The sequence below is a fragment of the Zerene cesonia genome, chromosome 14 (assembly GCF_012273895.1).
Source record: "Zerene cesonia ecotype Mississippi chromosome 14, Zerene_cesonia_1.1, whole genome shotgun sequence".
Lineage (NCBI taxonomy): Eukaryota > Metazoa > Arthropoda > Insecta > Lepidoptera > Pieridae > Zerene > Zerene cesonia.
This window is the reverse complement of record NC_052115.1, coordinates 296,899-313,389: the sequence shown is the minus strand read 5'-3', so window position 1 is coordinate 313,389 and position 16,491 is coordinate 296,899. Positions and strand designations below refer to the sequence as shown.

The window sequence follows — 16,491 nt, the reverse complement described above, 5'->3', positions numbered from 1 at the left end:
AAAAATTATTTTATAGTTTTTAGTTTGATGTGCTTGAAAAGCGTGTTTTTTAGTTTTTTTAAACTATATTTTATTGCCATTAAATACAATAGTGGCTCATTTTGGAACCTTTTATCAGATGGTCTAATAGTTTGATATTAATCTTAGTTACATTTTATGCTTATGATAAAAAATACGTGACATATAACATTTGTGAAGCAAACAAAGAAATAAAACTTACAGTACAAAGCAGAGAAGTTAAGAGGTTGTAAAATTACGAAACGTAGACTCTTTCGCCACGAGCAATCGAAAGCTTGCAAAAACTAATGTTCATACTGTGTTCATACGTATTGCTATAGCGTCTTATCTAAGATGTGCGTTTGAAATGTGATGGAAATTCATATATTATGTTGTGCCGTAGAATAACAAATATTGTTCAATAATACACGTTTGTAACTTGTGTTTGAAATAATTAAATTAAACTCCAAGTTATCTATTTACATGTTTCATATATTGGACAATATTATTGGATTAAAATTAGTATAATTAATGCTTAAGTTTACAGAGAATTATCATCGCTAAAGTTTTGTGAAGTGAATTTATTGACTGTGATGTGTATTGTGTAGAAATTATTACCTACATAAACGAATGATAGAAGATGGGTATTCTAACCGCATTTGAGTGGTTAATATTATGTGGCACAGTGCATAGTTTGTTGACTCCCGTCGTTGAGATCAGTCAAGGCAAACTGCAAGGTTTAAGGAGTGTGTTTGGACAAAACCGGTATTATAATATACCTTACGCAGTTGCGGATAGATTTCAGGTAATTTCCTCTACTAACATTCATTCTGAAAACTATTATGTATTATATAGTTAGTAGTACATTACATTACAACAATTATTAATTATAAACAATGGAAGTGTAAGGATGCAACATGCGTTATTTAATTTGTTATTAACGAACAATTCCTATTGGAGAACTTGAAGTATAAAAAAAACTTTAAATTGATGCTTCACTAGCCGTATTTCTTTTTAGAAACCCAAAAGGCCACCCAATTGGAAAGGTATCTTTAAAGCCATTTATCGCAGTCCATCGCTTAAATGTCCACAATGGAGAGCTTCTTCTTTAATCGGCGTAGAAGATTGTCTACTCCTCGACGTATATACACCAGAATGGACGGAACCGAATGAAAAAGTTCCTGTCATGGTGTATTTCCACGGTGGAGCTTACTACATGGGCGCCAAGAATCTATACGACCCAGAATTTTTAGTAATCAAAAGTGTCATTGTGGTCACTGTCAATTATCGGCTCGGTGTGCTTGGATTTCTGTGTTTAAACGATATATCCAACCTTGGACTTAGAGATCAAGTGGCTGCGTTGAAATGGATCCGAAATAATATAGCTAGCTTTGGTGGCGACGATGAAAATGTGACGATTTGTGGAGAGAGCGCCGGCGCCAGCTCAGCGTCATTCCACATGCTATCCAAAGTCAGTACAGGACTATTTCATAAAGCAATTCTTATGAGTGGAACAGCGCTTTCGGCGTGGGCTTTTAATGTGGAACCTGTTCAACCAGCTTTCCAAGACGCTAAAAATATTGCACCAGTAAAATCTAAAGACGATGTTATAAAACTATTTACGAAGACGCCTCTAAAGACATTAATAAAAGCAACCAAAGATACATCAGTAAACCCTAGATATTTCAAGTATTCGCCGTGCGTTGATACCAATTCCTCAGATCCATTCTTTATCGACGCTCCATACAATATAATTAAATCGAGAAACTTTAATCAGGTACCAGTCATGATGGGTTACACTGAATCCGAGGGGTCATACTTTTATGGCTTATTAAATGAAGAATCAGTAATGAAATTGAATGATAATTTCGAAGAAATGATTCCATGCTTATTCACCTGGTGTTCTGATAATAAAAGAAGAGAAATAGCTAGCTTATTACGTGCCCATTATTTTGATACAGAAAATATTACTATGAATTCTATAGACAGTTTAGTAAAATACTATTCAGATTGGGTAGCATATGCTGCCATAGCTGCTTTTTCAAGAGTATTAACAAAATTTTCAAATAAGCCTGTATACAATTATTTATTCGCCTATGAAGGAGACAGAGAGTTTGCTAGACTCTTCGTACCACAGCTAAAAGGACCAGTTCATGGAGGGGAACTCTTCTATATATTTAAACCTTTTGGAATCTCAATGATTCTTTCCGCACGAGACAGAAGATTTATCGACAAATTAACAACCATGATAGCCAATTTTATGAAAAATGGGTAAGATCTTTTGTCTAATGCCTGGCCTTTATTATAAAAATACAATATTAAAATACCTATTAAATAGTTTAGTACATTTAATGAATATGATGTCTTGCATTCAGATTGACCCGGAATAAAAACAAAAATTGACTAAAGTCGGTTCAGATCCTCAACAATTCTCAAAAAAAGTCATAATTCACAAACGTTGTCCTTTATAATACAGGTAGATTAAAAAACATCAAGTATATTCTTAGCATATATTCTCTTTATATGATAAAAGCTTCCGCACATAAAGGCTCATAAACGTATCTCAGTTGGATTAAAACAATATGTTTTCCCTTCACAGAAACCCAACCCCAAAAACCACAACGTACCTTCCTGTACAATGGCCACCAGCAACCTTGAACTCTTCTAATATCATGGTACTGGACAAGCAACTGACTGTGATGGAACAACCATTTAAACGTCACAGGGGAGATTTTTTATTGAGCCTGCTGTGCAAATATGGACTGCCAGGGTACGTCCCCTGCGAGAGTGCTCAGATGTGCACGCGTCTGTAGAATACTTTAGTTTGAAAATTGTAGTATTAAATACCTCACCTAGCTATTTTGTTCACATTTTTTTCAAATAAACTGTACAAGTGCAATATATTTATTGCCATGTCTAATTCTTATTTCAATTTCTAAATAAGTACTGATAAACAACATAAAAATACGTTTTATTTATATTTCCGTAACATTAAAAACAATCACAATTGTACCCCGCGACAAACTTATACAACAACCTCCAATTCCACTTTCGAATACTTAAATCTTACATTTGTACAAAACTGCCTTCATTAATAATTACTTCAAAGAAAACAACCGATTTCAATGTAAAATATAACTGAGTAATATCAAGTACACTCCCCAGAGATGTCTCTTGAAATAAGGCGAATTGTTATTGATAAAATCCGAGCTCAATATATCACAGAAACAAACAATAGCCGAATAGAATAAGCTTCGGTCGCAAACAGCTCGCGGCGAACTTTATAAATATGCAGATCAAATATTAAAAGAGCCGCAAGTTTTGAGTAGACGAGACGTTTTGTACAATACGCTACGATGGAATATAAATTGTTTGCAAGTTAATAGAGTCGATATGAAATAGAAATGAACCAATGTACCGAATTACCGAGTGAGAGCTACGTGGAGCAGAAATTGAGAAGTTATTTATAATGTACGTTTTATCAGTTCGAAAAATTACATTTCCATTTAAATTGGCCTTACGTTTTTTTTTTGTTGTAGTTTAATTCTGCATATATGTTATACGTGTAAATATGTGTTATGCTGTCGTTATTTTTGTTTTATTTTTACAAAGATTTTTAACACGCTTTATATAAATATGATTACCAAAATAATTGCATAGTTTTAAAAACAAAACATAGGACGTATTAATGATAGAATTGACTAAAATATCTCAGTCATGTGTGAGACTATACAAATTTAGTATATTTTTTAATCTTAGCTATCTTAATCAAGATATTAAGATAAACGATTGAAATTATTGTATTGTCGCCGATCCTCGATATATGTACAATGTTTGAATGTAATCTGTAAAGTGGATGGTAATCGAGTCAAAAAAAAACGGTTACATATAAATATACAGGTGAAGCTAATAAAAGCGGGTTAATAAAAATATAACGACTATCAGTCATTATATACACAACAGAAATTTTCCATTAAAACCGTTATTTTCCTAATAGATTGCATATTCAATATGAATGTTTTCAGTCCGCTCCATAAGTGCAGTGCATCCTTCAACATAAATATTGTATGTTTTGATTCAATTTCTCGCGGTAGCCGGCGGACGCAGCGCATCTTCTTGTTTTATATTGGTTGAAAAATCTGCCATTCACTGGTTATAAAATGACACAAAATTTAGGGTGGGCAATTTTTATTCCATTTTTAAACAGAGAGAAAATCGTTTGCTGTGTTTTTGAGATATGACGTCGGTAATAATATTAAAGGAAAAGTATAAAATAATGAAATTTATTTGATTTCCAGTATTATTCATATGCAGAATTTACTGTATGGGCTAATAGTTACTAATTACACATTGAAGTGTACTTGTATAGTGTATTAATGCTTATATAGTATTATTTCAAAAATTTTATTTGAATCGAAAATCAAATTCTCAAATAAACCTGCGAGACAATCGAATCGTTAATAATTCCGCACCATATAACATTTCCCGGTCTATAATTTGGTTGGTAGGTATTCCAATCACCTATTTTTATTGAACCATTCCCCAATAATTTTTGACAATTATCATAATTATTCAATGATTCGTTATCTATGGACTGCCGGGCTCCCGATTTTAATAAAAAGACTATAATTTACAATTCAAGGGGATAAAATTTGCGTTCGCTTATATTATTTCAAATTTAATGTTATGCTTTCAAAGGGGAGATTGCTTTATTGTAAAGGTAAAGTCTGATTTCCCATATATTAAAGTCGTTAGAGAAAAAAGGTTTTATTCCAAAACAGAGCATTTGTTTAATTTTATTGTAAAATTTATGCATTTTGTTATTTTAAGGTATATCTAGTTTTAAGTTATCATTTGGTATCCCAATCTAGATGTTCATAACCTGTGGCCTTTTAATGATAACTGTGTTAATATCAGAGCTATCGAAGAAGGAAATATTTGTCAAAACATAAAATAAACTAGCACTTTTTAAAATAGGTAGTACTTTCTCACACGCAGAAGTATTTACCGACTATTGTTTTTTTATATATAATGCGTTTTGGATTCAATAAAGGTAATTTATTCTTCAATGTCTCAACTCTAAGCAGAGAAGTACCGTAAAAAAATATTATTCAAAGCAGTTCAGTGGTTAAGACGTGAAGAAGAGACAAATAGACAGACGGTCAGACAGACGCTAATTTCGCATTTATTATTAGTAGGAATAATCAAAACTTCATCTGAAACATAGATACATTTTACCAACTTAAAAAAGGTGACTTTCAATTCGAGGTATATGCATTTAATAATGCAGAATTGCTGTTTTTGCTTATGTTAGACCATAAAAACTTCTTAATATGTGTGCCAAATTTCGCGTTTGTTGGTTTGTCAACACTTATAAAGTTAGTTGTGTATATAGTAGGTATGTATGTAAAGTATGTGAGAGTCGAGCACGCTTCGCCACGAATTGGCCCAGTTCGCACCGGGGAAGTACCACACCCCCATAGAAAACCGGCGTGAAACAGTGGCACGACACTGTGTATCGTTTGATGAGTGAGGGAGCCGGAGGCCGGTTTCCTTTTCTTCATTCGTCCTAGTCCATTTCTTTTTTTCAATCACCAAGCCTTTCCTTTTCCCTTAAAAGAGGGCAGCGCATCCGCAGAGGCACTACATCTGCGAATGTCCATGGGTGGTGGTGATCGCTTACCATCAGGCAAACCGCCAGCTCAGTTGCCCACTGTGATGTAAAATAGGTATCCTCCAACTTAAGTTTCATCTAAACTAAACATACTTACAAGAAATACAGCGTCGCATCATGTTCCAGATCTATTTCTCACGCTTTAAACGACAGAATCGTTCTAGTCGCTTTAATGTTGTAAATTGTTGAAATTACCCGAATGCAATTATTTAATTTATAGGAAAATATAACCTGACAATTTCTGCGAGCAAAGCAAGCAATTCCAATAGAAAAAAATAGATTTTTTTCTATTATATAAATCCAAATTTAGCATCATTGGCTCACCTCACTATATCACTTCATAGTATAAAGCCGTTTCCCGCGTATGTCCCCATGTACGTATACATGTATGCTTAGATCTTTAAAAGTACACAACGGATTTTATGTTTTTTTAATATATAGAGTGATTCAAGAATAATCTTTATACTCAAAAGTTAACGCATGCGAAGCCGCGAGCAAAAGCTAGTTGTATGTATTCTGCAAATTTTACCAGATGACAATCGCTTTTACATATATCGCTATATAATTATTATTATTGTAAAGGGTTTAAAAAAAACCACAATAAATCAAGTTTAATAAATTTATTTATTCATTTTAGTCTTATATACCAACAATTTATGAAAACTTCACACGAAGTTGACTGAAAGAGTTTCTTTTTTTTTTTTTTGCTTTTTCTCTTAGGCCTCACCTATAGGGCTAAGGACCATTTGATTGGCCAATATCATCCATGTCATAATATAGCGGTGGCACTTAAGTCTTATGAAACCCTAGAGTCGTGTATTTTACATAAGGGACAAGCCATCCATTCGACACTTTTTGATATACTGTCTCTTTCTGCCACGTAGCAAAGCCTTTTGCTAGAGCGAGATAGGAAACTTGAAAAAAAAGCCGAAAGTATTTGTTTTATAATTTCTTCGTTTTTAATCATGTGATAATATAATTTATTCTTTATTTTGAGTAAACATTGAATAAAGTCACGTAATTAAGTGCTTCGTCTCATTTCCAACTCAAGAAGTGACACGGTACGCAGATACTTTATATTTAACATAACAATGTAATTACAGTCTTTCTTTCCCGCTCTAGCAAACGATACATCAAAACGTCAAAAAGGGACAATACAATATTGCAATGCCGTTTCGGCACCAACTGATAATAGGCCATACATAAAAAATAGCGTTTAAATAAACTTCAAAAAGGACGTGTCATGATAATAAATGTATGCGTTACGCATCGTTAAGCAAAATCGTTTTAGAAGTTCATTTAAACGCTGAATAAAATAATTTTCACAATACATATATCATATACTCCGGCACCTATGTCACATCGTAGAAAAAAAAACCAAGAAAATGTATGGTTTTTAAAAAGGAAGCCGCCTGGTAGCGGAATTTCGGTGTTTTGGGAACAATCAAACGATGCGACACAGCGCCCGGATAAAAAGTACATTAACAAATCGCTTTACAAACTAAAACACAACTAAAAAGATAGAGGGCGTATTGCAAAGTGTTCGCATTGACAGAAGATCGCAGTGGAAGCAGCTAATCAAAAGTTCAAATAGAAATAGAATATTCTTAAGAAAAAAAACTAGAAAATTCGATTAACATCCCATGAATTTAGAACTAAATCTTAATAAATTTAAGTCTATGTTTATATCAAATAACGAAAAATAAGATATTGTTTGAATTAATATTTATAGAGTTATATTTTAATTGTTAATTGTATAACATGATGATACGAGCTGTCAATACGAACCAAGCAAGACCAATAAAATCATCACGTGCAGTGCTTGCCATATTAAAAAATAAGTAGTGCCCCGCGTTACCAATTATATTAATTAATTTTTATTTATATAAATCTATAATATATCTATAATTTACGCTGAAATATACACAACGCATGTCCGTGAGACCACAGCACTAAACTACATTCGATTTTAATAACACGGTAATAACGTCCATTTTCGTTTGAAACACCGCGCCCGCTTACGACACTTTCTCATATATTTTACACACAACATTTTATAATAAAACAATAAGCGAATTTAATGATTATTGGGTAAATTAAAACAATAATATATTGTGAGAGATAGACATAATATATCACTTTGACACGAAATCCAACATGGCGGAGTATTAATGACACCGAGGAAAGTTCTAGAATGATTTATTTACAATTGTTCACACACAGCTAAGGATGAATTGACATGACAAACAAAATGGCGGCTGATCTATATTTACTGGCTAGATACACGTTATGTTGGCAGGTGCCACGTACACTGTAGGCAGTTGGACACCAGGCAAGTGTGGACACTGAGTTAAGTGGCACGTACAAGCACTAAGAAATTTTAATATGATAACTCAGTCTTAATTAATACACCTAGGACTCCTAAGTTACAAATTTTATCATATACTAGAGAGTGCTATATTGATTTTAAGAGATTAATTATTATTTTACATGTTAAATACGAACAAATAGCCAATTCTGAACATTATTTTTAGTTCTTATGTTTTGTATAATTACATCATTACCTAGTACCTTGAGTACCATATCATCTATGGGAGTAATATGCCTATATCCTGCTAACCAGCTTGTTCCATTCTGGACCACGAAATATGACACTATTGCAGACAATAAGCACTTGAACCACAATGTTACGCTAACGAGACCGTAAGTAACCGGTACCAAATTAGTACTTATCTTTATATCCAATTTCCATGAGTACTACATATATCCTCTTCTAGAAGCCAGTAGTATGTGATGTATACTCCAGTCCACTAGAGCTCCTAAATAGTAGAACCGCATCTAGTAACGTACCATTTTTTATTATACTTACTTCTTTACTCAAATGTGTGTTTTTTGTTTGCTTGTTTGTTCGTTGTTTCGTCGCAAGGGAGCGGTTTTATGGTATGATTTTCGTCTGGAGTTGGTAAATAGGCTCATCATTCGAGAAGGAATTTCCATCGACTACGAGACCGAAAGCTAGAGAGTAATACATTGTGCCACACACACTTGCCAAGTATCCAAGGTTACACTGGAATATAGGGCACACATTTAAATCATAGTTATACACGCTATATCCCAAGGTGCGCTGTATGTGAGGTGGTGTAGCCCCGTAGCGTAGTGCAGCCCGACCCGTGCGCGCGCACTTCCCCGGAAGCGGCCCGTTTTGGGACCGCGCGTGCCTCCTGGCGTCGCTCGAATGTCGCCCTCGGCCCTAGGGGCGGACGCACGCGCGGGGCAGGCGCGGCGCGCGGGGCGCCGGGGCGCGGGGCGCGGGCGGGGCGCGGCGCGCGGGCGGGGCGCGGGGCGCGGGCGGCGAGGGCGGCGCGGCGGGTCAGCGGCGCAGCAGCGCGGGCAGGTCGGCGAAGGCGCAGGCGCCGAGCGAGGCGCGCGCCATGCGGCGCAGCAGCTCGCGCGAGTGCGACACGCACGCCTCCACGGGCGACACCCAGCCCATGCCCTGGAACTCTGCAAGCCGCGCGCGCCGTTATTGGGACTCCAAGTGGCGATGTGACGCAATACACGCAATCAAACTTGTGTCTCGATTGTATTACTAAAGTCATCACAATTTTTACACTATACAGTTTTTTACATAACAGCGAGCAAGTCAGTCATTCACTCGATAGCGAGCGGTCACCCTCGCCCAAAAGAGGCACGACATTTTAAGGGGTAAAATGGAAAGGATTGACGACGATAATAAAAAATGGACCGGGAAGTGTGAGAAAAATGGATACGGGCCTCCGGCTACTCTATTCCATCCGCTAACAAATCGTACGAGTTATAGGCCCAGTGAAAGACGGGAGACTCACCGAGTATGGCGGAGTTGAGCGCCTCGCAGACGGCCTCGCGGCGCACGGGCTCCAGCTGCCAGCCGAGCGGGCTGTCCCACGGGTTGCTGTACGCCAGCAGGCTGAAAGCATCCTGCACGAAAAACACACTAGCTTCAACGATCGAATCCTGTACACCCTACTTCCTAATTGAATGACATTACAAATGAAATTTAAACTTATTAAAAACGTAAAAAAACAATTTAAAATTTCCCTTTTAGGCAAGGTGGCATAATCTTTCACTTACAAGCGAGTATAAATATCACAGTACGCAACACAAGACAAATATCAGAATTTTTATAAAAGTCATTGACGATAAAAACAATTTGGAATCATCACCACAAACATCACTCACACCAAACTCACACCAGAGCCACTCACCTCCAGCATGGACTTGTGATAGTGGTCCTGCGTCAGCTTCTGGCTCATCGCGTACAGCTCCCGCCCGAACGCCAGCATCCGCTCCACGGACGCGCGACACCCTTCCCCCTCTACACACCAACATGTGTGATTAATCTTACGTATATGCTAGACAAAATATCACGCACGCTTCAATATTGCATAGCAGTTACAACAAACACGTCATATATAATTAATCTTTTGAAGGTTGTAAGACAAGAACGCAACGTACTCCCCTCTCTATCCCTCACTGTTTCTATAATGAATACCCCCTTAAAACAATTATGCGTCTTAAAGGTTTCAGAATAAGCACTACTCGTTAAAAGACAAAGACGCTATATAGGCGTCCTTTTCACACTTCGTTTCTATAACAAACACAGACATATCTTGACATACACTCGACTCTCCTTCACTCATTCATCATTCACTCATCTCACGCTCGATGCGAAAAGCTGAAAGATAAGGAAAACACAAAAAATCTGATTTGCATCGCACAATTTAAAAGTCTCGAGACTCATTACACACCTCTTACATACTACAGACATTAGACTAATGAAAATGAGTTCTTCATTGTGGAAGTTGAAAACGCTTCAACACCAATTAGGCCAAGTTCGCAACGGGGAAGGTACCACACCCCCACAGAAGACTGGCATGAAATAGTAGCATGCTACTGTGTTTCGTTCAGTATATAGGGGTGCTAAGGCTAGAGCTGCTGATCGCTTACCATCAAGCTATAACATTATAGGAAAGTCAATTATATGAAATGCCTTTGTCACAAATCAAAGTATTATTTGTACTATGTCGTAAGCTCAGCCATAATATTTTCTCATACTTTTTCTAGACATTTCTGACAGAAAGTCTTATCCAATAAAACATCTATAGCACTGAGTGAAACTTTCAGAATTGACGGATGATTTAATGAACATGACACTTCACTTCCATCGTTCTTTATTTCTTGCGCTACCGTTTGTTAAGAGACCGTCTTTGTCCGTTCTCTCCGTTCACTATTGTAATACGTGTATATGTATCCTTACAATATCGTATTATATATCTTAATTATCGAATATAATAAACAATTTACTTACAATTTCGCTTAAATTAGTACATACACAAACTGTGAAGGGCTTCGGAAAGTGAAACGCGTGACGTAGGGTATATGGACATATGGTGCGTTGTTTTGTTCGTGTAGAGTAAATATATAAGGCATGCTATATATATAATGGATATATACATGTAACCATGCGTGATATATATATATATAGATATAGAGATATGTGTATACGTTGGCCCATATGTAGTGTGATATATAATAAATAAGGTAAACCATCCCATTTTACATCCAATTAGAGAGACATACAGTTAGAGATTGATGAAAAACTAAATCTATAGGAACTCAAAAACGTAGTATAAAAAGTTAAGACAGAGTTAGAATGATCTAGTGACGAACGCAGCGAGTGCTGTGGAGTTGAGGTCCCGCTTCAAACCGATCGGTCACGCGAAGGGTCTTGGATCGAGAGGTGAAAGTATTATAATGTCTTCATTAAAACCAATGAATTTTCTTTTTTGGCTGTCAGAACATTACGTTTTTTTATGTATTATACAAGCTTCTTACAAAAACCCGAACTGGAATTAATTTTCTATTTATTCTTTCGTTGTTTCACCGCTTGACCCGATCGTGAGATGCTAAGCCAAAATGGATGCGCATACGCACCGGATCTACGCGGCGACAGCAGCGCCGCGACGCACGCCGTGACGCCCGGCATGCCCTTCACCGGCTCCGAACCTACAACCACCACCCGCCCACCGCTGAGCCACCACTGAGCTACCGGCCTAGGCTCACCTATAGCTTTTGCGTCTAACGTCAATACGTCCGGACAAATATAGGCAATTATTATTATTTTCATTCCAATTTATGGGTGTAGTTGAGTTTTCTTATTTAGATACATTTATCTGGCTTTTAAATGTTTATCATGTTATACTTCAATTGAAGCAATACAAACAATAAATGTTTCCGAAGCAAATGGCCTCTTTTTAGTCCCAATTGTGTATCCAAATAAGAAAAAAACTTTTGAACAAATAATTTAAAAAAAAAAATTATTTATTTTTGACGTATTAACGTTAAATATCGCATAACATGACCGTCGTCCACACTCAAGACTGTTTTAATACTGAATTGGGTAAAAAAAACCCTCTTTTTTTGGGTGGATGACAATCAACACCTAAACTGCATAATTTAATTTCCCTTTAAAGCTCATGCCACTGCACACGACGCAAGTGTACACTGACATTTCATTATTTAAAATATCATCTTTACAAAGCACAAACACGATCGACTGCAGCTATATGCTGTTTAATATTCTTGAAAAAGCACATTTTATAGTGCAATTAAATAAAAAAAATTCAAGCATATTTTTTTGGATACAAAAAACAATTGTGATAAAATGGAAATTTAGTTCGTCACAAATCTACATATCCATGTAAAAAGCGACTGTAACACCCGGCAATAAAGCTCAAATTCGATCGTGTTCCTTCCATTTCCATACTTTACTCAACCTAAAATCTCATAATGCATGCGTACTGGATGAGATAAGAAGCCGCGTGCTGTGCGCGCGTGAGCTGTGAGTAACAAGCAACTAAGCCATGCCATGCCAAGAAAAACATCGCCATTTCACATCCAACATTTCACCCTTCAATCGTCCCGGATACTCGGGAATTTGAGATAACCACAACGGAAATATTCCGTGTTAGGAACATTGTTACACTCCGTCAGTGTACCACTAGTGGGGTTAAATTTTTAAAATATCATGCACATATTTTTCTTAGAATAACACTTGAACTATGATTGTGTGAAGTCATTTTAATGTGTACCCTCATTGTAATGCAAATTTGAACAAACTGTTTCAGTACTTGAGACAAGGTTATTTTTCTCTTGGAACAAAAGAAAATAATATGAGGGTAGTTTTTCTGGACATATGTCAAATTTACGAAGGCAGATATAATTTCATTAGCACTATACATAGTTGACTCAGCTAGTGAAATTGTTTATGCAATGTGAGACAGAGATGACAATGATATATCTGTCACATTCTATGTATTCTATGTATCTCTATCGAACAATATTATTTTATATATTAGTGGAATTAATACCATTTCATATAGTTTTGTCGTAGATTTATAAACAATTACTTAAAATGACATATCACTTTTAAACGTTTTATGTTTTGGAGCTGTGATTTTTTCATTTTAAATACCACCATAAATTTGCTCTACATAAATTGTTGCTGACTTCGTAAATTCGACATATGAACGCTCGACTATTAACGTGCTTTTTAAAACTACTTGAAAAATTGTCACCATCGTCACTAGGCGACAAAATGATTAGATTATCACGAGACATTATATTCAGATTTAGCAGAAGCAATACACATCGTGAACAGTAATGAATTAACTATGCATTGCTTCCTCAACAAATAACTCTATCTTTTGCCAAATGCCAAAGATAAAGATTTTATTTCGATTTCAAGATTAAAATTTGTCACCTAGTGTATGTATATATATACTAGGTATAATATTTAAAATTCTACTAAAACACTTTTTCATCTATTCTATTTAATTTTTTTCATAAATATCATGTGTCACTTCATTATTTTAAATTTGTTATATCAATGGGATGGCATATTAGACGGATATATTTAAAACACTTATAAATATAATATTTAATCATAAATCGTTATATATGATAAAATAAATGAACTAAAAAGCCACGAGCAAATAATATATAAAATGGATATAGACAATAATCAAAATAACATCGATGTATGAATGATGTGTTGTGCAAATCATAAATAAATACATTTTATAGAATTCATCTAAAAACACGCTCTTTATAAAAACATATATTTATACTTAATTATCATGTTAAACGATTACGTAACACACATATACATAACATCTATTTATCAATATAGAGAATATCATAATAATAACATACTGTATAATAATTTCATAAAAAAATAATTATTCTTAATATATCACCATTCATGTAAAATATACGAATATCAATATAATAACATTAATTAATAACTGATTTTCAAACAAAACAATCAGAGCGAAATATAATTACTCTGAATAGTCACACGACGCGTCTAGTATAAGGCGGCTACATACCGGCGATGCCGTTCGGCGAAGCGTGTGCCGGCGGCATGTCCACGTCGCAGTTCGCGCGCGGCTCGCCGTCCGCCATTTCCGACACACCTGGAAATGTATTTCAACAATGAGTAATACATTATTTTTTCCGGCTCGAAGGACCATAGTGATATAGGGTTTGTATTGAAGGCGTGCATCCAGTTATTGACTATTATTTTGATATTATAAGAGTATTACTTTTTCACATACATTAGCCGCTAGTTATAGCGAGCTAGTTCTTTTAGCCGTTAGCAAAGAACTAGCTCGAAGGTATGATATTAAAACAAAACGGTAATATGTTTAACGTATACTCTGCGACAGAGGAATTAATATAAGACGTGTGAGATAAATTTGCGGGCACGTTGGCAAGTATGCGTGCATGTATGTGTAGATGTGTGTGTGTGCATGTGTGCGTACGCGTGTGTACGTGAGCACACAGGCGCACGCGCGAGCTGTCTTCGGCGCCTCACTCACCGTTAGTGTGGTGCAGGCCGTTGTGCGTGGCGTGCGGCGGCGGCGTGTGGGGCGCGGGCGGGGGCGCGGGGGGCGCGTGGGGCGCGGGCGGCGAGGTGGGCGCCGGCGAGTGCGCGCGCGACGTGTGCGAGATGACGGAGGTGGCGACGCCGTTGGCGCCGCACGCGCCCTCCGCGTCGCTGTCGCACATCTGCAATTGCGTTGATACGGTTTTAGTTCTCCTAGTCGACACTGTTATAAGTAAACCAGCTTGCACGCCCCGGCTCAGCCCGGGTAGTAATTTACCGTTATTGAAACAATATAAACCATGCAAATTTCATTAAATTCGATTGAGTAGTTTAGAAGTCCATCGCGGTAAAATCTGACACACAGTTAATACATATTAAGATAAATAAACATGTCCTTTGTGTACTTTTCTTGTATAACATTTTTGTTTTCAATCAGTGCCGTAATTGATGTTCATTCATCTGTCATGAGAGCGGACAAATCTTTCATTGAAAAGCATTCACAATCCCTGTTTTTTTATGATTCATAAAAAAGTTTAATGCATTGTGCATGTTACAGCATTTATTTTTTTTTTTGTTAATATATTTATAATGGAAAGCTTTAACCAAAATGTACAGTTTCCAGGAAGATGTACTGTGCACCGATATGTCCGGTCTCGAGAGTATAAACCTTAACTAACATTTTATAAGATTTAGATTTCTTTTGGCGATAGACTGACTAGGTTTATTTTTAACAAAAATTCTCAAAACTAGATTAAAATTTTAAGATCAACATGGGAGGCACTAACTTCCAAATAAAAATAGAATCATCAAAATCGGTTCATCTAGTAAAGGGTGATGAAGTAACTTTGTTAGCACAAATAAAAATAATCTTATCCTGTGAATACCACTTCATTTCTTGCAGTCAGTTTAAAATGTTACTGAGATGGATATTACATTTAACATCATTTATTTTGGATCATTTGTTTGATCCATTTTAATTGACAATTAAATTTAATGAAAACGAATATTACATCTATATACAATTCTCGTGTCGCAATGTTAGTTACCGAAACGGCTGGACCGATTTTTATGAAGTTTTCATGTCGGGTAAGTCTGAGAATCGGCCAACATCTATTCCTACTCCTAAGTGATGAAGAGTAAGGCAGAACGGAGTTCGGCGGGTCAGCTAATTATCCATTAAAATTGACCCATAGATATATGATCCAGGGCACGGCGGGCGAGGGCTCACCTCGGAGTCGGAGCCGTTGACCATCTCGACGAACTGGCGGCACTTGAGCAGGAACAGCAGGTCGGGGTCGCGCTCCAGCAGGCCGGGGTACAGGCGCCGCGCCGCCTCCACCGCCTCGCCCACGCGCCCGCCCAGCACCAGCTTCGATATCCCTGCCCACACCGAGCTACCTTTGCACTACGCACCAGACTAAGCGGCGCGGACGAACCCGCGGGCAATATCAATCTATAATGCGTGTCATCCTGGTACCAATGCTACAACCCTGGAAGACGGCCACTTGGCGCGCTTGTCTTTGCAGCTCCAAACGCTATGGCGCGCGGCAGTTTTGCGGACGAACCCACGGGCTTAAGCAAGTATGTCTACAACCTATGCTACATCAAGTCTCATCAAAATCCGTGCAGTGGTTTCCTCGCGAAAGCCTAGCAATATACATCCATACATAGTTTCAATATTTTGCCCTAGTAATTAGTGAATCCCCGTGTTTAATAACTTACACTAGTATTTGTAAAATCGATACAGTTGGTAAAAGCGATAGAGATAGAAAGAGAGCATGATATCTCACTCCAACTATCGTTTTAATTGAAAACTGGAACTAACATAACCGTGCACGAGAGCCGTAAGGCGTTACGTAACGATCCTGGTGCGTTCCATAGGAGATCCCAA

At 36.9% G+C, this 16,491-nt stretch overlaps 2 protein-coding genes across 4 annotated transcripts in view; one reads left to right on the top strand and one right to left on the bottom strand.

The window, feature by feature from the left end:
- The window catches only part of LOC119831669, a 12,956-nt gene extending 10,055 nt beyond the window's left edge, over nt 1-2,901 (top strand). Inside the window, exons 4-6 of the mRNA XM_038355114.1 lie at nt 691-802; nt 1,016-2,268; nt 2,597-2,901. Coding sequence (XP_038211042.1) covers nt 691-802; nt 1,016-2,268; nt 2,597-2,810 — 1,579 coding nt within the window. The 3' untranslated portion in view covers nt 2,811-2,901. The remainder of the gene's footprint in view (nt 1-690; nt 803-1,015; nt 2,269-2,596) is intronic.
- Nucleotides 2,902-8,990: 6,089 nt separating this feature from the next.
- Nucleotides 8,991-16,491, bottom strand: part of LOC119831650 (ran-binding protein 10) — a 29,403-nt gene continuing 21,902 nt past the window's right edge. For 2 of the 3 annotated variants that reach the window (XM_038355083.1, XM_038355084.1), the window contains 7 exons: nt 15,829-15,980; nt 14,593-14,782; nt 14,101-14,187; nt 11,645-11,716; nt 9,916-10,025; nt 9,517-9,628; nt 8,991-9,175 (listed from right to left, as the gene is read on the bottom strand). In XM_038355083.1, the coding sequence (XP_038211011.1) occupies nt 9,042-9,175; nt 9,517-9,628; nt 9,916-10,025; nt 11,645-11,716; nt 14,101-14,187; nt 14,593-14,782; nt 15,829-15,980 (857 nt within the window). In that variant the 3' untranslated portion in view covers nt 8,991-9,041. The remainder of the gene's footprint in view (nt 9,176-9,516; nt 9,629-9,915; nt 10,026-11,644; nt 11,717-14,100; nt 14,188-14,592; nt 14,783-15,828; nt 15,981-16,491) is intronic. The other variant, XM_038355085.1, reaches the window with a different exon arrangement.